General features: G+C 44.6%; 1 protein-coding gene across 1 annotated transcript; it reads left to right on the top strand.

Moving 5' to 3' along the window:
• AP3M2 (adaptor related protein complex 3 subunit mu 2) lies at nucleotides 1–20,854 on the top strand. The gene is made up of 9 exons (XM_038747035.1): nucleotides 1–32; nucleotides 3,573–3,904; nucleotides 7,465–7,636; nucleotides 11,391–11,528; nucleotides 12,238–12,323; nucleotides 14,937–15,070; nucleotides 16,454–16,661; nucleotides 17,362–17,506; nucleotides 18,606–20,854. The coding sequence occupies exons 2-9, from the start codon at nucleotides 3,632–3,634 to the stop codon at nucleotides 18,704–18,706; spliced, it is 1,257 nt and encodes a 418-aa protein (XP_038602963.1). The 5' UTR covers nucleotides 1–32; nucleotides 3,573–3,631; the 3' UTR covers nucleotides 18,707–20,854.
• The last annotated feature ends 4,217 nt before the right edge of the window (nucleotides 20,855–25,071 follow it).

The raw sequence follows: 25,071 nt of genomic DNA, 5'->3' as shown, positions 1-25,071 counted from the left end.
CACCGACACGGCCACGGCGCGCTCCGGGACAGGTGGGCATCACCCCCTTCCCCCCTCTCCCCCTCTCCATCCCTTCCCCACAGCACCTGTATATGGGGATATATGTTGGTACATATTTATTACTCTTTATTTATTTATTTTACCTGTCCATATCTATTCTATTTATTTTATTTTGTTAGTATGTTTGGTTTTGTTCTCTGTCTCCCCCTTTTATAATTTTTTATAATAATAATGATAATAATGGCATTTATTAAGCGCTTACTATGTGCAAAGCAATGTATGTTTGTACATATTTGTTACCCTATTTATTTTACTTCTGCATATCTATTCTATTTATTTTATTTTGTTAGTAGGTTTGGTTTTGTTCTCTGTCTCCCCCTTTTATCATCAATCGTATTTATTGAGCGCTTACCGAGTGCAGAGCACTGGACTAAGCGCTTGGGAACCTACAACCTGTATGTATGTTTGTACATATTTGTTACTCTATTTATTTATTTATTTTACTTGTACATATCTATTCTATTTATTTTATTTTGTTAGTATGTTTGGTTTTGTTCTCTGTCTCCCCCCTTCTAGACTGTGAGCCCACTGTTGGGTAGGGACCGTCTCTAGATGTTGCCAACTTGGACTTCCCAAGCGCTTAGTCCAGTGCTCTGCACAGAGTAAGCGCTCAATAAATACGATTGATTGATTGATTGCCACGGATGCTCCCTCCTGACACCCTTCATTCAATCGTCTACCTGTCTCCATGTTCTGTTTTCATTCATTCATTCAATCGTATTTATTGAGCGCTTACCGAGTGCAGAGCACTGTGCTAAGCGCTTGGGAAGTACAAGTTTTGTTGTCTGTCTCCCCCTGGCCCACCACGGGGTGAGGGATGGAGATCTCCTTCCCCTCCAAGAGGTGCCCCCCATCTCCCTCCTGCCACCCTTCAATCAATCGTCTGTCTCCATGTTTTGTTGTCATTCATTCAATCGTATTTATTGAGCGCTTACCGAGTGCAGAGCACTGGACTAAGCGCTTGGGAACCTACAACCTGTATATATGTTTGTACATATTTGTTACTCTATTTATTTATTTATTTATTTTACTTGTACATATCTATTCTATTTTATTTTGTTAGTATGTTTGGTTTTGTTCTGTCTCCCCCTTTTACACTGTGAGCCCACTGTTGGGTAGGGACTGTCTCTATATGTTGCCAACTTGGACTTCCCAAGCGCTTAGTACAGTGCTCTGCACACAGTAAGCGCTCAATAAATACGATTGATGATGATGATGATGATACAAGTTTTGTTGTCTGCCTCCCCCTGGCCCACCTCGGGGTGAGGGATGGAGAGGAAGCAGGGCTGGTCCCCTTCCCCTCCAAGAGGTGCCCCCCATCTCCCTCCTGCCACCCTTCATTCAGTCGTCTGTCTCCATGTTTTGTTGTCATTCATTCCATCGTATTTATTGAGCGCTTACCGAGTGCAGAGCACTGGACTAAGCACTTGGGAAGTACACGTTTTGTTGTCTGTCTCCCCCGGCCCACCTCGGGGTGAGGGATGGAGATCCCCTTCCCCTCCAAGAGGTGCCCCCCATCTCCCTCCTGCCACCCTTCATTCAATCGTCTGTCTCCATGTTTTGTTGTCATTCATTCAATCGTATTTATTGAGCGCTTACCGAGTGCAGAGCACTGGACTAAGCGCTTGGGAACCTACAACCTGTATATATGTATATATGTTTGTACATATTTGTTACTCTATTTATTTATTTTACTTGTACATATCTATTCTATTTTATTTTGTTAGTATGTTTGGTTTTGTTCTCTGTCTCCCCCTTTTACACTGTGAGCCCACTGTTGGGTAGGGACTGTCTCTATATGTTGCCAACTTGGACTTCCCAAGCGCTTAGTCCAGTGCTCTGCCCACAGTAAGCGCTCAATAAATGCGATTGATTGATTGATTGACACGGATGGACGGACGGAGGTGCCCCCCATCTCCCTCCTGACACCCTTCATTCAATCGTCTACCTGTCCCCATGTTCTGTTTGCATTCATTCATTCATTCCATCGTATTTATTGAGTGCTTACCCAGTGCAGAGCACTGTACTAAGCGCTTGGGAAGGACAAGTTTTGCTTGTCTCCCCCTGACCCACCTCGGGGTGAGGGATGGAGAGGAAGGAAGCAGGGCCGGTCCTCTTCCCCTCCAAGAGGTGCCCCCCATCTCCCTCCTGCCACCCTTCATTCAATCGTCTGTCTCCATGTTTTGTTGTCATTCATTCCATCGTGTTTATTGAGTGCTTACCGAGTGCAGAGCACTGTACTAAGCGCTTGGGAACTACAAATTTTGTCTGTCTCCCCCTGGCCCACCTCAGGGTGAGGGATGGAGAGGAAGCAGGGCCGGTCCCCTTCCCCTCCAAGAGGTGCCCCCCATCTCCCTCCTGCCACCCTTCATTCAATCGTCTGTCTCCATGTTTTGTTGTCATTCATTCAATCGTGTTTATTGAGCACTTACCGAGTGCAGAGCACTGGACTAAGCGCTTGGGAACCTACAAGTTTGGTTGTCTGCCTCCCCCTGGCCCACCTTGGGGTGAGGGATGGAGAGGAAGCGGGGCCGATCCCCTTCCCCTCCAAGAGGAGCCCCCCATTTCCCTCCTGCCACCCTTCATTCAATCGTCTACCCGTCTCCATGTTCTGTTTTGTTGTCTGTTTCCCCCCTTCTAGACTGGGAGCCCGTTGTTGGGTAGGGACCATCTCTGTATGTTGCCGACTTGGACTTCCCAAGCGCTTAGTACAGTGCTCTGCACACGGGAAGCGCTCAATAAATACGAATCACCCATTAAGTGCTCAATAAATGTGATTGAATGAATGAATGAAGTGGCTCTGTGAAGCGGGCAGGGACTGTCCCTCTTTATTGCTGTATCGTACTTTCCCAAGCGCTTAGTACAGTGCTCTGCACACGGGAAGCGCTCAATAAATACGAATCACCCATTAAGCGCTCAATAAATATGACTGAATGAATGAAGGGGCTTTGTGAAGCAGGCAGGGACTGTCCCTCTTTATTGCTGTATTGTACTTTCCCAAGTGCTCAATACAGTGCTCTGCACTCAGTAAGCGCTCAACAAATACGATTGAATGAATGAATGAAGGAAGTGGCTGTGTGAAGCGGGCAGGGATTGTCCCTCTTTACTGCTGTATTGTGCTTTCCCGAGCGCTCAGTACAGCGCTCTGCTCTCAGTAATCGCTCACACAAATATGATTGAATGAATGAATGAAGTGGCTGTGTGAAGCAGGCAGCGATTGTCCCTCTTTACTGCTGTATCGTGCCTTCCCAAACGCTCAGTACAGTGCTCTGCGCTCAGTAAGCGCTCAAAAAATACGATTGAATGAATGAATGAGTGAATGAATGAATGAATGAAGCAGGACTTGAGGCTGAAGTTGTCTCAGCGCAAGTAGTCTGGACTGCTCTTTCTCGTCTAGAGGGGTACAAATCGCCATATAATCAAAAGTTCCCGCTGAATGGGTGAGCTGTGGACAACTTCTGCCAAGTGGTTCATCACCTCATTTCTTGACTCATTTTTTTTTTGTTTTGCAGGGTGAAATTCCCCTTTTAGGCGGAAAAAGCGTTTCCTCCCTCACCTGGTGATTTCAGCCATGATTCACAGCCTGTTTCTGATCAATTCCTCCGGGGATATTTTCCTTGAGAAGCACTGGAAAAGCGTGGTCAGCCGTTCTGTTTGTGATTACTTTTTTGAGGCCCAAGAGCGAGCCACCGAGGCGGAAAATGTCCCTCCTGTGATCCCAACCCCTCACCACTACCTCTTGAGTGTCTACCGCCACAAAATTTTCTTTGTGGCCGTGATCCAGACGGAGGTGCCGCCGCTGTTCGTCATTGAGTTTTTGCATCGTGTGGTGGACACATTTCAGGTGGGTGAATGCGAGGTGTTTCCCTTCCAGATAATAATAATCATAACGACGGCATTTATCCAGCGCTTACTGTGTGCAAAGCACTGTTCTAAGCGCTGGGGAGGTTACAAGGAGATCAGGTTGTCCCACGGGGGGGCTCACGGTTTGAATCCCCATTTTACAGATGAGGGAACTGAGGCACAGAGCAGTTAAGTGACTTGCCCAAAGTCACATAGCTGACAGTTGGCCGAACTGGGATTCGAACCCATGACCCCTGACTCCAAAGCCCGGGCTCTATTCCACTGAGCCAGGCTGCTTCTTTCAAAGCCTCAGTATGGGCAGGGAATATGTCTGCTAATTTATCTGCTGCTGTGCTCTCCCAAGAGCTTAGAACAGTGCTCTGCACATAGTAAGTGCTTAATAAATGCCACTGATTGATCGATTCCATGTAGAATTTTGTTATTTTCATAGTTAATTTCCACCGTCTGCTATGCATATGATATGTTGGGAAGAGACCATCCCTATATGTTGCCGACTTGTACTTCCCAAGCGCTTAGTATGGTGCTCTGCACACAGTAAGCGCTCAATAAATACGATCGAATGAATGAAAGTATGACGAAATGAGACCAGCGAACCCCTGTGACTGCCCTCACCAGCAGACCTTCTGCTTCAAAACTGATGAGAGTTGTCTTTCTATCCAACATCAACTTATCTAGGATAAATGGGATTACTTTGGATGATGATGATATTTGTTAAGCGCTTAGTATGTGCCAAACACCGTTCTAAGCACTGGGGTAGTACAAGGTTATCAGGTCATCCCGCGTGGGGCTCCCAGTCTTTATCTCCATTTTACAGATGAGGTAACTGAGGCACGGAGAAGTGAAGTGACTTGCCCAAAGTCACACAGCTGACAAGTGGCAGAGGAGGGATTAGAACTCACAACCTCTGACTCCCAAGCCCGGGCTCCTGCCATTAAACCACACTGCTTCGGACTTTGGACCTTGAATGGGAGAGCATTCTAATACGACGGGATGGACTCAGTTGAAAATCCAATATCTTTTCAGCCCTGGAGATTTAATTTAAATTACTTTGAAAACGTCATTTTTATGTTTCTGCTTTAGATGCCTACATCGAAAAAGCGAGGGAAGAATTAATTAGAACAAGAAAGGAAATGACTTGGCTATTGTTAGTTATAATCACGGCCTTGGACAAAGCAACCTGTGCCCAATTTAATAATAATAATAATAATAATGGCATTTATTAAGCTCTTACTATGTGCAAAGCACTGTTCTAAGCGCTGGGGCGGTTACAAGTTGATCAGGTTGCCCCACGGGGGGCTCGCAGTCTTCAGCTCCATTTGCCAGATGAGGGAACTGAGGCGCAGAGAAGTTAAGTGACTTGCTGAAAGTCACACAGCTGACAATTGACAGAGCCAGGATTTGAACCCATGACATCTGACTCCAAAGCCCATGCTATTTCCACTGAGCCTATGGATCGAAAGAGTCGTGACCTTCCAGGATTTAAGCCCTCCTTTTCCCTGAGGCCTCCTCCATTCTGTGTCACCTATGCACTTGGATCTGTACCCTATAAGCACTTGCTATTCACCCCACCTTTAGCCCCATAGCACTTATATACAATCCATAATTTATTGATTTATATTAACATCTGTCTCCGCTTCCATTCTATAAACTCTTTGGGGGCAGGAAAGGTATCTACTACCAACTCTGTTGTACTCTCCCAAGTGCTTAGGACAGTGGTCTGCACGCAGTAAGTGCTCAATAAATACCACTGGTCGATTGTCCTCAGCCCTTGGATGGAACTGAAATAGGCGCAAGATCTTGTTGCAAATAGAAACTGAATAGCGGATCATCCCGGCGGGTGTCTGTTCTTGCAAGAATTTGAGTGAACGTGTAAATTTAACCAGGGAAAGTGCTCTGTTTTGCCTTTTTCTTTAGGGTTAGGATAGAAGTTTCAAGGAAAATGGTGAGTCCCATCAGGACATCGGCACCACTCGGGTCAGAGGGTTTCAGAGTAGGGATTTTGCCAGGCTCTTGACTTCTGACTGCAGAATCCTCGGGGAGACAGGCTGTCCTGTTAACCCCCGTGATAAATCTTCGTCACGATGGGAAGCTGAGGGCTTTTAATTTCGACTTCTGAGTCATGTGAGTTCTGAAGGCTTAGATGGGGAATGTGTGGCAGGAACGTGAAAGGGGAACTGAGACATTTAGATTAAAAAAAGAACAAAGCTGGTCAGAGAGCCTCTGTATTGTATCTGCCATCATATGACCGTGTGTACGGCATCCTTCATCCGAAAGAATCCCAAAGTGCCCTGTCCAGTTCAACCAAGACATTTTGAAAAATCATCCTGTACTCCTATAGGCCTGGCATTCCGAGGTCTCAGAACTGTAAGTTTCATAATGAGCATTAGCCTCTTCACTAGTTTGGAAGGTATGAGGGCTAGAAAGTTGCAGAAGGAATTTGTAAGACACAGTAAATGGCAGTGTTGGGGCTAGAACCCTTCAGCTCTGATTTGTAATCACCCTAACCAAACCCACAGAAGGGCAGTTCCTTCCTTAGATTTCTACGTTCACAATTTCCCCCAATCCTGAAAACTAACGGGCTTTTTGGTGGAAGATGACGGCTGGTTAACATCCATATAGCAGCGTTGCGTAACAGTACGAAGCAGGAAGTGGCAGGGGTTATTTTATCTAGTTAAAACCACAGAGGAATTGAGGGACGTTAAATTAAGTGGTTCGTTTTGAAGTTTGGCTTTAGAGTTTATTATTTTGGATTCTTTTACAGCTATAAATAGGCAAGCCCTTAGTTAGATGTCTCGGACTGTAAGATGGTAAGTAGAGAGCCCAAAGGATAAAGCCCCGGGGTATTGTTGTAATAGTTTTTATTGTCTACTGAATTGCCAGTTGTGTATGGCTGTTTGACTTTGGAATGATTCTTCCAAGTGCTAAACAGCTAAAAGTCTGTCTGATGTAAAAAAAAATCTCAGAAATTGACCTAAATTCCTTTGTGGAGTTGAAAATAATGATAGTCTAGATAGTAATTCACTTTTTCCTTTAAACATATCCACAGTTTCCAACTCTGTTCATCAATCGTATTTATTGAGCGCTTACTGTGTGCAGAGCACTGTACTAAGCGCTTAACATCTGTCTCTGTTGCGTTGTACTCTCCCAAGCATTTATTACAGAGCTGTGCCCACAGTAAGTGCTCAATGAGTGGCACTGATCTGTGCTTTTAAAAAGCCATCAATGATCAGGTGGGTCTTTCAATTCCATGGTATTTATTGTTCTGATAAATGAAATTTACTAACAGATGTGGACTGGGCTTGGCTTTGAATACTGAAAGATTAGATGACTTTCAGAGCAGGTTTTCAGGAATCCCATTCCCTTTTTGGAATTTGAAAATAGAAGAGTGGAAAAGAGCCCTATCTTTTTGAAAGCAGATATTAAAAACCTTAGAAAAGTTGATCGTAAAACAGTCTAAGCAAGATCAAATCTGTGTCTTTTGAAATATTATTTTAGTTCCTTTTTTTACCATTGACTAATTTAAGGTTCTGTCTTCTACAGGATTATTTTGGAGTCTGTTCAGAAGTAGTGATCAAAGACAATGTCGTTGTGGTTTATGAAGTGCTGGAGGAGATGCTTGATAATGGGTTCCCACTGGCTACCGAATCAAATATCCTGAAGGAGCTGATAAAACCTCCCACCATCTTGCGAACCGTTGTCAACACTATCACAGGTATGGGGAAAAGTGAAGTAATCTCCAGTGAGGCTGAGTTTAGGCATCGATGTTCAGACCTCAAGCAAAGAATTTATATTGTTGTTTTTCTCATAGTATTTGTTAAGCGCTTACTGGGTGTCGGGCACGGAACTAAGCGCCGGGGTAGATACAAGCTAATCAGGTGGGACACAGTCCGTGGCCCACCCAGGCTTTAGATCACAGTCTTAATCCCCAGTTTACAGAAGAGGTAACTGAGTCACAGAGATATCAAGTGACTTGCCCAAGGTCATACAGCAGACAAATGGCAGAGCTGGGTGGGATTAAAACCCAGGTCCTTCCCAGGCCCCAGCTTTATCTACTAGGCCACAGAGTTCATACCAGATGTTCAGTTTGATATTTATATTTTTAATATCCTCTCCTTTTGAGCACAGCTGGAAAGAATATATTGTTGCCAAAGAGCATTTCAAGTTTCTTGGACGGAACACTATGTTTTCAGCCCTCCGGGAGTGAGATGATGGACTCTGTCTGTGGCTTTGTTCGTATTTGTCTGGTTTTTTTTTATGAAGAATGAGGAACTTAAAATTATAAAGCCTCGAATGCCCTGTACAGTACCTGAAATTAATCTCCTGAGAACCACTTCCCAGAAATCCATGGCAATCACTTTGTTAAAGTGCTGAGTGCATGGATCGTATTCTTTCCTACAGTTTAAAAAGGCCTGGGAAATGGAGGGTAGAGAATGGTATCCCGATTGTAAGTCAGCAGCTCTTAAATCCGGTGGTATCTCACAGGATCTGAGATTTAGTGATTTTTCTTTCATTTCGCCTCATGAACACGGGAACTAGTAGATGTCCTTTTATCTGGCAAGGAACTAAAAGAGACGCTCCACCTTTAGTTTTCATTGAACCCCCAACTCTCAATTTGCTTTGGGAGAGGCTGTGAAGTGACGAGGTCTTGGAGTGTGAACATACCCAACGCGCCCACGAACCCATTCACACCTGGATCTGTCAGATATCCCAAGGTGTGCAAGTCAAAGAGTGGAAACAGACATCAGTAATGGGCACCATTTCAGTAGTTACATTTTAGGCAAGTGTAGATTATTGAAGTAGAGAGTGATTTTATAGCGTAAATTCTTAAATAGGGTCTTTATGCGGAAACAGTGCTACTCTCTGACTGTCTGGCTCTGCCTTTGGTTAATTTAGAAGCAGAATAGCCAGGACCACCATCTCAGTTGGTTCATCTGGGTGATGGTCTGGTTGCCTTTATAGCTGATGCTCTGAACCTTTTCCTCTGTGTGTTGTACCAAGGTTGATGGTGGTGTCCTGGTCCCTTTCTCCACCCCATAGATATAGTCTTGCTATCAGAGATATCTTTTGCCCTGCCTAGCCCGTATATGGTCAGGAAGAAGAGCCACAAAATATCTCCAAGACCTATCAGGCTTCTGGGGATATTCATCATTCATTGTTCTTCAGTCTTCTAGTGATGTTTTGGTATGGGGTTTGATTGGTTAATCTGGTCCATTGTCCCTCTTCTCTATGTTAGCTGTGCTGATGTTTTGGGCTCATGTTTTTCTGGATATCTCTCTCTCTCTCTCTCTCTCTCTCTCTCTCTCTCTCTCTCTCTCTCTCTCTCTCTCTGTGGGCTTTAGAAAAACTATTCAGACAAGTGCTTGCTTCGAAATGATGATTTTAATGAATATCCCTGGTCAATTGGAGTGGTCAGGTTGCGAGTATATTGCCCAGTGAGCAGGCAAAACCAGATTTGGGCTGGTAGATAATGAGGTCAGCATTCAGCATTCAGAAGAGCCACAAAATATCTCCAAGACCTACCAGGCTTCTGGGGATATTCATCATTCATTGTTCTTCAGTCTTCTAGTGATGTTTTGGTACCGGGTTTGATTGGATAATCTGGTCTATTGTCCCTCTTCTCTATGTTAGCTGTGCTGATGTTTTGGGCTCATGTTTGTCTGGATCTCCCTCTCTCTCTCTCTCTCTCTCTCTCTCTCTCTCTCTCTCTCTCTCTCTCTCTCTCTCTCTCTCTCTCTCTCGCTGGCCGTGGGCTTTAGAAAAACTATTCAGACAAGTGCTTGCTTCGAAATCATGATTTTAATGAATATCCCTGGTCAATTGCAGTGGTCAGGTTGCGAGTATATTGCCCAGTGAGCAGGCAAAACCAGACTTGGGCTGGTAGATAATAAGGTCAGCATTCAGTTATCAATTTTTGTGGGTTGGTTTGCTTTAGTCAGTTTGTTCCAAGGTGTTGTCTAAGTTTGGGTTTACCAAAGCATCTAGGAAGAGGATTTTTTTTATGGCATTGGATAAGCACTTATTGTGGTCTAGGCACTGTACTAAATGGCAGGGTAGATACAAGCTAATCACCATCCCTGTACCACATGGGACTCACAGTCTTACTCCCCATTTTAAAGATGTGGTAATTGAAGCACAGAGAAGTTAAGCAATTTGCCCAAGGTCACACAGCAGACAAGTTATGGAAGTGGGATTAGAACCCAGGTCCTTTGACCCCCAGGTCTGTGCTTTATCCACTAGGCCATGCTGCTTCTCACAGGATCACTAGCAAATGGTCTTAGCAAGCCATCCATTGTTTCAGCCTGCCTATGAAGTTTGCTGATTGTACATACATATACATATATGTACGTATATATTCATATGTATATGAATACACACACATTTATGAGATCTGGCCTCTTCAATGGAGAGTGGTAATAAGGCTTTTGCCGATGGCAGATTACAGTGAATGCTTGAGTAGGGCAGTTAAAGCCCTTTTTTTATTGGACATACGAAAATGTTGGTTTTGTGCATCTTCTGTTGTACTCCCACGAGCACTTAGTACAGTGCTCTGCACACAGTGTTATTATTATTATTACGTGTCATTGAGTTATTTCTGATTCACAGTGACTCTAGGGATATATTTTCTTCAAAATGTCCTGTCTTCTGCCATAATCTATAACCTTGTTAACTGTTCTTCCTTTATCTTTGTTATGGTTTCTATCCATCCAGCTGCTGGCCAGCCTCTTCCACATTTTCCCTGGACTTTTCTTAGCATTGGTGTCTTCTCCAGAGAATTAGTCCTCCTGATTATGTGCCCCAAATGTGCTAATCTAACTCGAGTCATTTGGCCTTCCAAAAACCACTTGAGCTTAATTTGCTCCCAAATCCATTTGTTTGTTTTTCGGGCCGTCCATGGTGTTTGCCAAAGCCTTCTTCAACACCACATTTCACTGCACACAGTAAGCACCCCAGTAAATACTGTTGCGTAATTGAATGAGTGACTGAATTTTGGAATCCTTGAAGATTTTTCAGTTGGAATGAGGTATGTTTGAACCACATGGTTGAGACTGTTCCAATTCTTGTGATTTACTTTGGAGGTTTGATCTCGAGTTATCACTTTTTTTGTTTGGTTTTGTGTTTTGAGTTGGCATCATTGAGAAAGTCCAAGATTTTGGTATCATCTGGTGAAAATCACTGCTGTTGCCTCTGTTTTACCTGCTGGTAGTATCAGGACATCAGGATTGTAACTGAATTCTTTTAGGGCTTTGGAGTTCAGGTTACTTTTGGTGGCTTGAAATGTCTGTGTATTAGGATTCTGTCTTGCTGTATTTATTCTGCCTCAATCCAAGACCCAACCAAAAATGAATTTTATCCATGTTGATGGTGTGGCTAAAAACATCAATAATCCAACTGCCTGCCCCTTTCATGCTGTTTAAATGAAAGATATGTCCTTTTCTGTACTATCGTAATGTTTCCAATTATTTCAGGAAGCACCAACGTGGGTGACCAACTTCCTACAGGACAGCTCTCCGTAGTGCCGTGGAGACGGACTGGGGTGAAATATACCAATAATGAGGCATATTTTGATGTGATTGAGGAGATTGATTCCATCATTGACAAGTCAGGTATGTGCTACTGTGTTTGATCTCAGCCGTGTCTTTGAGAAAGAGGTGAATAATTTTTATCCTCCGCTTGAGCATTGATTATTGATAGGTAAAATAATCCCCCCTTTGCCCTTTCTGTAATGTTGGCTTGTGGCTGGGTGAAGAGTCATTTATCACTTAGGTGTGCCCTTAGGTTTTTGGCTTGAATTTCCCAGTAACTGATTTTCATGATCCAAAATAAATTTGCTACTGGCATTTAGGGCAGCTAGTTCCCTTGGACGAGAAGGCTCTTTCATTAGGGTTGTTCTTGTTCTAAATCCAAAAGCACATAAAAGAGAAGGGAAAAGCAATCAATCAGTTGAACAGATTTTCCTTTGTAAAGTGTCACTTTGCCTAAGGTATTTTACTCTGTAGGAACTGGTCCCTGGAATTGAGTGTGTGTACTCTCATGTTAGAACCAGAACAACGGACCCCAGAATTTTGCAGGAAGTTATTTTTATATTAAAGACCCTGTAACCACAGTAGAACTTCCACCTCATCATTAACAACATTTCTTGAGGCTCTGCTGGGAATGGAGCACTATACTAGATGCGTGGGAACATACACTAGAAGGGTCCGTATCTTCAAGTAGTTTGTAATTAAACAGATCTTCCAGTTTATTGCATTTTGAGGTAGAATGATGATGTTTCGATTGGTCAGTGATAGTCTCTTGTTTTCCCTTTGGGAACAGGTTCCACGATTACCGCCGAGATCCAGGGCGTGATTGATGCCTGTGTTAAGCTGACCGGGATGCCTGACCTCACACTTTCCTTCATGGTAAAGGGCTGGGTCTGAGATATGGGTGGTAGGAAAGAGTAGGTGGAGAAGCAGCATGGCTCAATGGCTTTGGAGTAAGAGGTCATGGGTTTGAATCCCGAGTCCACCAACTGTCAGCTATGTGACTTTGGCCCTTCTCCGGGCCTCAGTTACCTCATCTGTAAAATGGGGATGAACACTGTTAGCCCCCCGTGGGACAACCTGATCACCTTGTAACCTCCCCAGTGCTTAGAACAGTGCTTTGCACATAGTAAGCGCTTAACAAATGCCATCATTATTACTATTAGATCAGGCAATGTTTTGTCTTATGCTGTTGAGTCGTCTCTGACCCACAGCGACTCTATGGACACATCTCTCCCAAATCGCCTTATCTGCAATCATTCTGGTAGTGAATCCTTAGTTTTCTTGGTAAAAATACAGAAGTGGTTTACCATTGCCTTCTTCGGCACAGTAAACTTGAGTCTCCACCCTCGAGACTCTCATGCCGCCGCTGTCCAGCATAGGTGAGTTTTGACTTGTATAGCAGATTGCCGTTCACTCACTAGTCACTGCCCAAGCTAGGAATAATAATGACGACATTTGTTAAGCGCTTACTATGTGGAAAGCACTGTTCTAAGCGCTGGGGAGATTACAAGGTGATCAGGTTGTCTCACTGGGAGCTCATAGTCTTAATCCCCATTTGACAGATGAAGTAACTGAGGCACAGAAAAGGTAAGTGACTTGCCCAAAGTCACACAGCTGACAAGCAGTGGAGCCGGGATTTGAACCCATGACCTCTGACTCCAAAGCCCATGGTCTTTCCACTGAGCCATGCCGCTTCTCATGGAATGGAATGCGTACGCCTCTGCTTGACTCTCCTTCCCATAGTCAAGACTGGTAGCGTACTGGAAATCAATCAATCAATCAATCGTATTTATTGAGCGCTTACTGTGTGCAGAGCACTGGACTAAGCGCTTGGGAAGTACAAGCTGGCAACATATAGAGACAGTCCCTACCCAACAGTGGGCTCACAGTCTAGAAACTCTCCAGGTGCGAACCTGAGAGGGGAGATCAGGCGATAGTAAATTGTTAAGTCCGAGAATGGGATGAACTGGGAAAAAAAAAGACCAATCTCTTGTTCAGGCACAAAGCCTACCTCAACCTTGCTCTTGGATTTGAATCCTTTATTCACCCCTCTCTCAGCCCCACAAGACTTATGTACATATCTATAATTAATTAATTAATTAATTAATGATGGCATTTGTTAAGCGCTTACTATGTGCAAAGCACTGTCATAAGCGCTGGGGGGATACAAGTTGATCAGGTTGTCCCACGTGGGGCTCGCAGTCTTAATCCCCATTTTACAGATGAGGGAACTGAGGCTCAGAGAAGTTAAGTGACTTGCCCAAGGTCACACACCTGACAGGTGGTGGAGCCGGGATTCGAACCCATGACCTTTGACTTCAAAGCCCGGGCTCTTTCCATTGAGCCACGCTGCTTCTCTATTTATTCTTTATTTATTGTAATGTTTGTCTCTCCCATCTAGATTGTGAGCTCGTTGTGGACAGGGAACATGTCTACCAACTCTGTTTTTTTGTTTTGTTTTTGTTTTTTTATTTGTTAAGTGTTTACTATGTACCAGCCATTGTACTAAGTGATGGGTATATACAAGCTAATCAGATTGGACACAGTCCATGTCCCTCATTGGGCTCACAGACTTAAAACCCGTTTTACAGACGAGGTAGCTGAAGCACAGAGAAATTAAGTGACTTGCCCATGGAGGAGTCAGAATTAGAACCCAGGCCCTTCTGACTCCTAGGCCCATGGATACAGATCCATTAGTCCATGTTGCTGTTCTTCCAAGCACCTAATAAAGTGCTCTGCACACGGTAAGCACTTAGTAAATATGATTAATTGATTAATTAATGCCAGGGAAGCAGCGAGGCCAGTGGAAAAAAGCATGGGTCTGCGAATCAGAGGACCTGGGTTCTAATTCTGATTCCTCCATCTGCGTGCTGTGTGACTGAGGGCAAGTCACTTAATTTCTCTGTGCCTTAATTTCCTCCTCAGTTGTAAAATAAGGATTCAGTACCTGTTCACCCTCCACCTTAGGCTGTGAGTCTCATGTGGAACAGAGACTGTGTCTGACCAGATTAATGTGTTAATCTACCCCAGCACTTAGAGCAGTGGTTGACACATAGTAAGCGCTTAACAGATACCTTAATTATTATTACTGGGTCACAGAGCTGAAACCGTTTTAAGAAATCAAAGACATTTTGTCCATTTCTACAACTCAGCCTCTGTATATCTTTCCTGATGGAGATGAGGGTGTTCATCCACTGTGGCTCAGTGGAAAGAGCATGGGCTTTGGAGTCAGAGGTCATCGGTTCAAATCCCGGCTCCACCAACTGTCAGCTGTGTGACTTTGGGCAAGTCACTTAACTTCTCTGTGCCTCAGTTCCCTCATCTGTAAAATGGGGATTAAAACTGTGAGCCCCCCGTGGGCCAACCTGATCACCTTGTAAGCTCCCCAGCGCTTAGGACAGTGCTTTGCACATAGTAAGTGCTTAACAAATCCCATCATCATTATTATTATCTCTGGGTGACTTGCCTTTCCCTTTGTGGTAACTTCAGAACCCCAGGTTGCTGGACGATGTGAGTTTCCACCCGTGTGTTCGCTTCAAGCGCTGGGAATCTGAGCGCATCCTCTCCTTCATCCCCCCGGATGGAAACTTCCGCCTGCTGTCCTACCACGTCAGTGCTCAGAAGTAAGATGCCATTTTATAGACGGATGAGGAGGTGGGGATGGGGAGGAGAGAAGGGAGGGCATCTGAATTAGATATATCAACAAAAACGTTCGGTTAATGTCTCCCCACTCTTCAAGAACCTCCAGTGGTTGCCCATCCACCTCCGCATCAAAGAGAAACTCCTTACCGTCGGCTTTAAAACACTCAGATTGCCCCATCCTACCTTAACTCACTAATCTCCTACTACAGTCCAGCCCACACACTCCACTCCTCTAGCGCCAGCTTACTCGCTGGGCCCCGATCTCACCTATATCATAGCCGACCTCTTTCCCACATCCTCCCCTTATCCTGCAACTCCCTCCCCTTCCATCTATGCCAGACCACCCCTCTCTCCACCATGAAAGCATTATAACCGTGCTTGGCACAGAGTAAGGGCTTAATAATAATGATGGCATTTATTAAGCGCTTACTATGTGCAAAGCACTGTTCTAAGCGCTTAACAAACACCATCGGTATTATTAAGGTCACATCTCCTCCAAGAGGCCTTCCCTGATTAAGCCCTCTTTCCCCCCGCTCTCTCTCCTTCTTTGCACTTGGATCTGTGACCTTTGGACAGTTGATATTTGAACCGCCCTCAACCCCACAGCACTTATTAAATTATATATTATAAATTATTTATTGATATTAATGCCTGTCTCCCCTTCTATGTCATTATGGGCAAGGAACATGTCTGCTAATTTTGTTGTATGCTCTCAATCAATCAATCAATCAATCGTATTTACTGAGCGCTTACTGTGTGCAGAGCACTGTACTAAGCGCTTGGGAAGTACAAGTTGGCAACATATAGAGACAATCCCTACCCAACAGTGGGCTCACAGTCTCAAGTGCTTAGTGCAGTGGTCTGCACATAGTGAGGGCTCAGTAATTATAATTATTGAAATGAAAAAAAATTTCCAAATTTGCACAAAGACCAAACATCTTTGAGATTTTGAAAAATAGTGAAAACAGTACTATTCCCCAATTGAATTGCCTCTCAAATCCTGTCCCTTTTAGGTCCCACTTTTTTTTGTAAGGAAGAGGGGACTGTGAATATTAACGCCATTTGACATATTTAGAAAGTAAAACATGAAGGTGAAGTGTCTCACCCAGAATTGCTGAAAGTGTAAAACCAAGAGAGTGACCCCTCAATCCTCTGGGTTAACAAAACTCCATCTTTTGCAAAGATAAAGGAGGGGACAGTGCCTTGATTTATGATTTGCTTGTTGACTAGCAAATTCCCTGTTGATTGGGAAAACTCTAGCAGTGAGGAGATAATGGGCGTTGGTGAACTAGCAAGAGAAGACGGTGGAAGGTGAGATTTTTCAGGTTTTCGCAGCCTCGATGACATGTCTTTTTATTTTCCAGCTTGGTGGCAATTCCCGTGTATGTCAAACATAACATCAATTTCCGGGATAGCAGCTCCCTGGGACGCTTTGAAATCACAGTGGGGCCTAAGCAGACCATGGGGAAGACTATAGAGGGAGTGATTGTCACCAGTCAGATGCCCAAAGGGGTCCTGAATATGAGTCTCACCCCTTCCCAGGGAGCACACACATTTGACCCAGTCACAAAGGTAAGAGACCTCTATAAAGCAGGAAATTTGGGAGTGGAAGATTTGCAGTGCTTTTTACAATAGTTCTTCCCCACAGAAGCTGAGTTCCTTTGATGAGGAGTGCCATAGAGTCAGTTTGCAACTCTGGGGAACCCTGCCCAGGGAAACCGGGGAGGCCCTTTGGGAAACTTCACCTCTCTTCCCCAAGTGTGCATGTGCTCCCAACTCTTCACATACCTTCCCTTCCCCAGCACCTCCATGCTAATTTTACATGGGGCAAGCAGCGTAGTGAAGGTAAGAAGACCGTGGGTGGGGAGTACTGATAAGTTGGACCCCCTGAGTCACCCGAGGGCATGAGCCATGCATGAGGATTCCTACTGGCAGTGGGCCACTTGGATAAAGTGATCTTGAGGGGTCCACTAAAGGAAATGCTCCTTAACGAAAATGGCAGTGAAAAACCACCATTTTCTGGGGGGAAACGTAACAGGAGAAGCCTATGTTACCCAAAACTCAGCTACCTCCAACCAGGGTGGGATTGTGGCCCAAGTACAATTGACACACAGTGGTTTGAAAAGAGTTCTGGGTCTCCACAAGACAAAAACTCTTAAAGGAAAGAGGGTTTTGTGCTCCCGTATCATGTTGAAACAGGATAAAGGAAGCTATCCTCTGCCAGTAGCTTTAACCTGTCAATCATGTGCCATTTCTCCTTTTCTCTTTGAAGCTGCTCTCCTGGGATGTAGGGAAAATAAATCCCCAGAAGCTGCCAAGTTTGAAGGGAACCATGAGCCTCCAAGCTGGGGCTTCCAAACCTGACGAGAACCCCACAATCAACCTGCAGTTTAAAATCCAGCAACTGGCAATCTCTGGTAGGTGATAAGCATCCAGAATAACTTTTTGAGGTCCTAGGTGCCTCTCTGCTGCACAGTTATTGTCCCGTAAAATCATCCTGACAATTTATTCCTCATAAAATGCTGATTTTTATAAAATAAAATATACATTTTTGACTGAAGCAGGGAATGCGGGCTGGTGAAGTAGTTGAGATTTAATCCTAAAGTGAAGCCGGAGGGAGACAGACGTAGCTGGAGCTCTGATTGGGGAATCTCCAGATCTATCAATTGAGAAGGCTTTTGTCTTGTGTCTTAAAGTTTGTTGTTTGGGAATGCACCTGGATTCTTCAATGGTGATTTTGGTTTTCCGTCTGCAAGCCTGTCTTTTACTATTGGTTCTGGGCCCAAAATTGAATGAGGGGGCTGCTCTAAGTAGAGGTTTTTATTTGTTTGTTTTTTTCTTCTCCTTTGTCATCTTTGTCTCCTACTTCTCTTTCTTCTTCTCCTCCTTCCCCTCCCCCTCATCGCCCACCCCTGCCTCTCTCATTCTTCTGCTTATCCTCCTTCTTCTCCTCCTCCTCTTTCCTGTCCTCCTTCTCCTTTAGGTTGTTTCCTGAACCTTTTGGTTAGAATCCATCAAGGGTGTAAATTCCTCAAATATAGGTTCTTTTCTTTTCCAAAATCTATCCTACACCTAACCCTGTGAGGTTCTATTTAGCATATATTGATGATTTTCCATTTGCCACTTGGAAAATGTGGGATTTTACTTTTCACCATTTCTATCAGTTCCCTTAATGCCCCACCACCCAAATCCACTCAGCAAACTTTCCTCAACCTGGCTCACTGGGGCCTCACCAAAGGGAAGGCTTTCTAAATTTTGTTCGGAAGTCCATGTTTCCCCCTGCTCCCTTGCCTCCTCTCACAGAAGCCCATTTGTTGCAAAGATGACAAGATAGTAAATCTTCATTCTATCTACTTCCTAAGACTGAGGTAATCGGAAATTTCTTACAAACTACCAAAATAAATAAAAGACAGTAGGTCCCTTCATTGGAACAGAGCTGCAATAAACCTTTAGGCTGTATTCCTTCCTCCACCCTATCTCTAACTCATGGTCTCACCATTTTATTCATTCTCCTAGGACTGAAAGTAAATCGTCTGGATATGTATGGAGAGAAGTACAAGCCCTTCAAGGGCATAAAATACATGACCAAAGCCGGGAAGTTCCAAGTGCGAACCTGAAGCAGAGCCCGATACCGAACGAAAACCACAAGCACTCTTTCATTTCTATCTTACCTAGGGATCAAAAATCAGCTGTTCCTTCCTGCGTTAGTCCCCCTGGGGTCTGCACCCCCCTTTTGCTGCATTGATTCTTTCTGGGTTTTTGGTCTCACTGAACTAATCAAGAGAGAAAAGAGGGCCACCGGGGAGAGCCCGGGCACATCTGAAACAGAATCCATTAGCCCTGACGTAATACAGAAGAGACATACTAATTTGCTCAACCAGGGGGAAAGATAATGTGAAAAAAGGAAGGGAAAATGCATAGGTTTTTTTTTCTTTCTGTGAATTCAGAAATGATTCATTTAAAAAAAAAAGTTGTCAAAGAAAGGTGACTAAATCAGTGAAGGAAGAGTCAATTGGGGACTTGATTTGTGAGAGAGGAAAAGGAGAGACAAGAAATAATGCACCTTTAGAGAAGGGACTAAGCAGGGAAAGCATATTAGAATGAATAATGGTAGGGGAGGAGTCTAAGAGGGTTCTGAAGGGATCGCTCCTCCCACGACAAGGTAGGACAGACATAAAGAGATGAGTTGTTTTCTTGCCAGCACAGAGAACTCTCTACTTTTCATAGATCTATTTAATATTTGAGCCTCGAGGGATAAACTATAATTTCCCAAATGAAGTTTACCTGCTCCAGAACCACCAAAACTTGGTAAGATCAAAATTATCCTGCAAGGAACAACAGACTGAAACCGAAAATCTTGAGCATGAGTTGCTCCGAGATACTATGTTACCAACTTGTACTTCCCAAGTGCTTAGTACAGTGCTCTGCACACAGTAAGCGCTCAATAAGTACGATTGAATGAATATTGCCATCACATCAATTCAGTATTCAAAAACCGTGAGATCTTCTGTCCTCTCCCCTGGAAAACAAGGAGATGAGAGTGGCTGGCCCCCACTCTATTTTGGAATGTGTCTCGGGGAGTCGTGGAAATTGTATTTCCAACCCTCTCTTCCATCCCAAATTTAGTTCACTCTCTTACCTTCCCACCTCCCTCTTCGTATCAGAGATGGAGAGGGGCAGCAGCGACTGAGCTTTAGCCCTGTTTCCTCCCATGATGGGGTGTCTCCTGGTCGGATGTGGACAGTCCCTTGGGTTTCAGGTGACTCTCAAAGCCTGTTGTGTGTGTGGGTGTGTGTGTGTGGTGTGTGTGTGTTGGGGGGATTGGCCGGGCTGCTGCCAAAACTATAGTTTCTGGCCCTGCATAGAGCTGGCCTTCCAGATCCCAAGATATCTACCCATCTCACGTATCCAGAACTGTGGCATTAATTTTAGGAGACTGGCTGTTTTCATTTTTATGACTGGCTTAAGGTATGCAGAAGAGCTATTTAAATATTTATTAAAACTGTATTTGGGAACATTTGTAGTAACCTGATGGAGAGCTGCTGGGCTGTTTTTTCTGGCAACTCAAAATGAATGAAGACATCTATTATCCTGTTCATGGAGTTTTTGTGTTTAGTACAGTGCTCTGCACCCAGATAAATCCTATTGATCGATTGACTCTTTAAAGCCCTGTTCCATGCTACTGCCTGTGAACTAACTACCCGTCTTACCGCTTTACCTCCCCAGACTTGTTTTTGCTGTTCTGAATAATGTGAAATTCGCGTGGCACTCTAGAGTTCTCTGAAGTGACTTTGCCAGTTCCACTAGATGTGTGTCTTGCTCCTTTCCCATTGATCCCAGGCTCCCTCCACTTCATGAATTTCTGGAAACTGTGCTGATAAGAACCCGCCGCTTCAAAATGGGTCTCTAGTTCAGGGTCCCATGCCGTGTCTCTCAGGTATACCCACTGGAAGAGCAGTCTGCCTGTGGCTCAGCAGCAGTTGATCGATCTCACCCAGTGTAATGAGGAATTCAGAGAGGCATTGGAACCAGAGGGATGTTTCAAGGCAAAGAAATCCTGTGCATTCTCTTTCAGGGCTGGTGTATTGAAACTTGGGAGTTAAGAGATGGGGGTGGGGGTACACAGGGAGGGCAGGGGGATGCTGAAGGAATGAATGTCCTTTCAGGGTGGTCCCCAGATAGCTGTGTTGTCTCTGTGGATATACATGTAGAGCACAGAGGTAGATGCTGAATTAGGCCTCAATAAAGGTCAGTTTTACCAGTCACCTTCCCGGTGTCTTGTTTCAAGCAGCCATGAATGTCAAGGTGGGTTCAGCTCATTCATTCATTCATTCAATAGTATTTATTGAGCGCTTACTGTGTGCAGAGCACTGTACTAAGCGCTTGGGAAGTACAAGTCGGCAACACGTAGAGACGGTCCCTACCCAACAGCGGGCTCACAGTCTAGAAGGGGGAGACAGACAACAAAACAAAACATGTAGACAGCTGTCAAAGTCGTCAGAATAAGTAGAATTGATAGAATTGACAGAATCAATCAATAGGACTGATTGATAAGACAGATGTGTGACCACAAACTCCTTCCTCTTGTGTGCATATATAGATTATCGTTGGTCACGTTAAGGCAACTTCATTCACTTATTCAATCATATTTACTGAGCACTTACTGTGCGCAAAGCTCTGTATTACGCGCTTGGGTGAGTACAATACAATAGCATCTGCCAGCTCATGTCTGTAATTCACAAATTTTCAATCAATTGCATTTCATTCATTCATTCAATCGTATTTATTGAGCACCGACTGTGTGCAAAGCACTGTACTGAGCCCTTGGGAGGGTACAGTGCAAAAGAGTTGGTAGACATGTTCCCTGCCCACAAAGAGCTTACAGTCTAGAGGGCTTTCATACACAGGGCACCTCATGAGCTGAGTCTCATCAATTCTTCCAACATCTCTGTTTAGAAAAGAAATATACATGATATTTTCCTCATTTTACAGATGGAAATACCGAGGCCTAGAGCAATCAAGGGACTCTATGCAAGTAGTGACAGAGCCGAACTTAGATTTTTAGGTCTCCTGATTCCCAGTTCAGTGCTTTTCCCACTGACCTGTGCTGCCTTCTCCATCTGTCTTTATCTCTCTCACACACATACACACACACACACACACACTTCTTCACAGCCTACAAGGGAGAGAACTGCTCTAATGGTAGATGACCTCATTAGGGGCTTCTGAATAAACAGAACCCACCGTTGCAATTGCTTTATCCCACATGCCCAGTAGAGATGTACATCAGTATTTGAAAAGCTGCCCACTGACCTCCACCTTTAGACTGTGAGCCCACTGTTGGGTAGGGACTGTCTCTATATGTTGCCAACTTGTACTTCCCAAGCGCTTAGTACAGTGGTCTGCACACAGCGCTCAATAAATGTGATTGAGAAGAGAACACAGCAGTTTGAAAAAAAAAATAGAGAATCCGAACGGATTCCCTGATTCCCGTGAAGGCCTTGGAGACCAGATCAATGCTGCAAGCAACCATTTGAGCCCATTCAACTCCAAGACCAGATCATCCTCATCAATCGTATTTATTGAGCGCTTACTATGTGCAGAGCACTGTACTCAGCGCTTGATCAGTGAGTCTGACACTAGGCATCAATAATCAGTGGAATTTACTGAGCACACACCGTGCGCAGAGTACCGTACTAAGCACTTGGGAGAGTACGACGCGATGCCGGTTGGTAGACACAATCCGAGAACTCCCAGTCCGACGGGGGAGGCAGATGGGAATGGAATCTTGCCTCCCCTGGAATTTTAAAGGGGAACAAATCAGTTGGGACTGACGGCAATTCCTGGTGTAGTCCTGACTTCAGAGCTTCAGCCTGTTCCTTCAAAATGCTTTCCAGCCTCTCGGGCACGGGCTGCTTGGACTGAAATGAGTTTGGCAGGAAGGACGATTCTTCCCTTGCCCGTTTGCAAGTTTGCACTGTGGCCAGCAGGTGGTGACTCGATGCCAGCAATTGGTTCGATTGTATTTTAAATTTTTATATTTTTAAAGGCAATCCAACTCCCGATATTAGCATCTCCCAGGGGTTCGGGCGTTTGACACTAGAGAACTCCATCAACGCTGACTCATTGGCTCTCAAAGCTCTAGACCCCGGGGACCTGATAATATGGGCTACAGACACATTCAAATTGGTCGCTTCATCCCTCTATCCTTTGCAGGGCCGAAATAACTTGAGAATCTTAGTTGCTGGAGAGGGCAGTTAGCTTTTCCGTAGCTGCCTTTCAAGAATCAAGTTTGCTGGCTGAAGGTGGATAGTAGGGATTTTTTCCCCCCCCCCTGTGCTTTTGAGATTTCATTCCCACCCCAAAGCTCCTCAAAACGAGGGGGTTTATGAGGATCACGTCATGCTGTTTAGGTTCATTTTTGTCCAACTCACATGACCCCTCCTCGCTGGGCTTGGTGTCTGCCCCATAGCTGAGTCAATGACCTCTTCTGAGCTATTGTCTTCTCTCAGGCTGTGGTTTCTAGGACTCCACTCAGAGGAATGCTGGAGGCTTTTAACTTTGCATTTCCAACCCAGGAGGCCAAGATTCTTCAATTCATTTCCTTAAGCAAATTCTGTCCCAACAAAGCCCGCCAGATGCATGGTGGGGGTTAGGGGGTGGGGAGAATTCCTGCCAGATGCAGCAGACTTGGATTCCTGCCATAACACTGTCTTGAAGCTAATTTTTTTTTTTAAATGGCTCAGTTGCATGTTTGTTCGGAATAAAGTCTGGCAGGAATTCAAGGAAAGCTATAACCTAGCAGGCTAAAGTCAAAATCTGTGACTCAAACTCCTATGGTCTGCGCATATTTAACTGTCTTTGTGGGTGGGAGGGGAAATTTTATTTCGACATTCTTTTTCTTACATTGAACCTCTAAGGCTTCAGACAGGCAGTTTCATTTTCTGATTAAACTCCCTTTTTCTCAAAGGAACTACTGAACTGCACAATTCTGCTAGTATCTAGGTAAGACTCATTTATCCTCCCATAATCAATCAATCAATGAGTGGTGTTTACTGAGCCCTTCCTGTGTGCTGAACGCTGTACTAAGCACTTGAGAAAGTACGATACAACAGTTGGAGATGTGTTCTCCTCCAATAAAGAGCTTTCAGTCCGGAGGATAGCTCATTCCCTTCCCGCAGACTTATCAGTCACAGACAGACACACACACACACACAAACCTATAAAATCACACCATCTGTAGGATCGTCTTTGAACTTGTAGGAGAATGGATATTTTTAAAGTAATTGAAGGTTACTTCCTGAGAGCAACCTCTGAACCAAAATGAAGACTTCTGCTGCACCTGTTTTCTCTCCCAGTGCTTAGTACAGTGCTCCGCACACTGTAAGCACTAAATGAATACGATTACTGCTACATAATAGATACGTACAGTGGCCATCTCCACCTCACTCTTCTCGTCTTCCAGTGCAACTGGGACAGCACTGGTCCCAGTTCGGCAGTTCTCCAGTGTGGCTCTGGAGAATCTCACGCAGCCCCAGATGCTTTATGGTCACCTCTATTCCTTGCGAATGAGGAAACCGGTGACTCGTGCTTTATGATCTAGGGCTGCAGAGCCAATGGCTGCTGGCCCAAAAGCCCAGAAGACCCAAACAGATCTTGGCTGGATTAACCTCAGCTGTTTGGAAGGTTAGAGCCAAATCAGAGGGTGGAGATTGATGATTTGAACATGGGTGTGGTTTGAGAAGGGGGATGAGCTGCGGGACGGGGGCATTGGGGAGATGTCTGCCTCTTCTCTCTGTTTCTGTCTCTGCCTAGGTGAGGTATGTATCCTCCACCTCCCTCGGCCCCTCCTGCGTTTTCTCCTTCCAGATTTTCCCACTTTGGGGAGAGAACGTGTCTACCGTCTCTATTCTATTGTATTCTCCCAAATGCTTCAGTGCTCTGTACACAGTAGACATTCAACAAATATATTTGATTGACTGATGCTCCCAGGATCTTCCTCCTTGCCTCTCCTTCTCCCTCATCTCGATCCGCAAGTGGTTAGATAATTGGGTGGGAGTATGTGAAGTACCAGCTAGGGTTTCCAAGTTGGGAGAAGTCTAGGAAGCAGTGAGGACACTTCAGGGAGAGGAATAGTTACAATGCTGTGGTGGCTTATAATGGAAATTATCAATTATTATGGGTACTGCAAATTTTCTAGAGGGAACACTCTGGAGGCAGCGAGAATCGTTATCTGGAATCCTTCCTCCTACTATCTTGGCAGCCATGGGGAAAGCCCAACTGAATCAGGTAATAGTGAGGAACAGGGAAACTAGCTCTTGGTGGCTTGTTCTTTTCTGGTAAGGCACAAAGGGAAAAGTCAAAATCCAGTCCCCTCCTGGAGCTCTTACCACTGTTGAGTTGCTTGTGGGCCTCAGACGCTTCCTTAGTTCCGATAAAATAAATAAAACATTAAGGAGTTTGGGACACCAGCAAGTGGCTC

This window comes from Tachyglossus aculeatus, chromosome 5 (genome assembly GCF_015852505.1).
Source record: "Tachyglossus aculeatus isolate mTacAcu1 chromosome 5, mTacAcu1.pri, whole genome shotgun sequence".
Classification (NCBI taxonomy): Eukaryota; Metazoa; Chordata; class Mammalia; order Monotremata; family Tachyglossidae; genus Tachyglossus; species Tachyglossus aculeatus.
The sequence above is the reverse complement of the archived record's forward strand: the minus strand, read 5'-3'. Positions and strand labels throughout refer to the sequence as shown.

What these genes read in the sequence shown, in the direction of transcription:
- AP3M2 (XM_038747035.1), top strand. Translation starts at nt 3,632, where the DNA reads ATGATTCACAGCCTGTTTCTGATCAATTCCTCCGGGGATATTTTCCTT. An exon ending in TTCCATCATTGACAAGTCAG is followed by an intron (nt 11,529 to 12,237) that starts GTATGTGCTACT and finishes CTTTGGGAACAG; the next exon opens with GTTCCACGATTACCGCCGAG. An exon ending in TACCACGTCAGTGCTCAGAA is followed by an intron (nt 15,071 to 16,453) that starts GTAAGATGCCAT and finishes TTTATTTTCCAG; the next exon opens with CTTGGTGGCAATTCCCGTGT.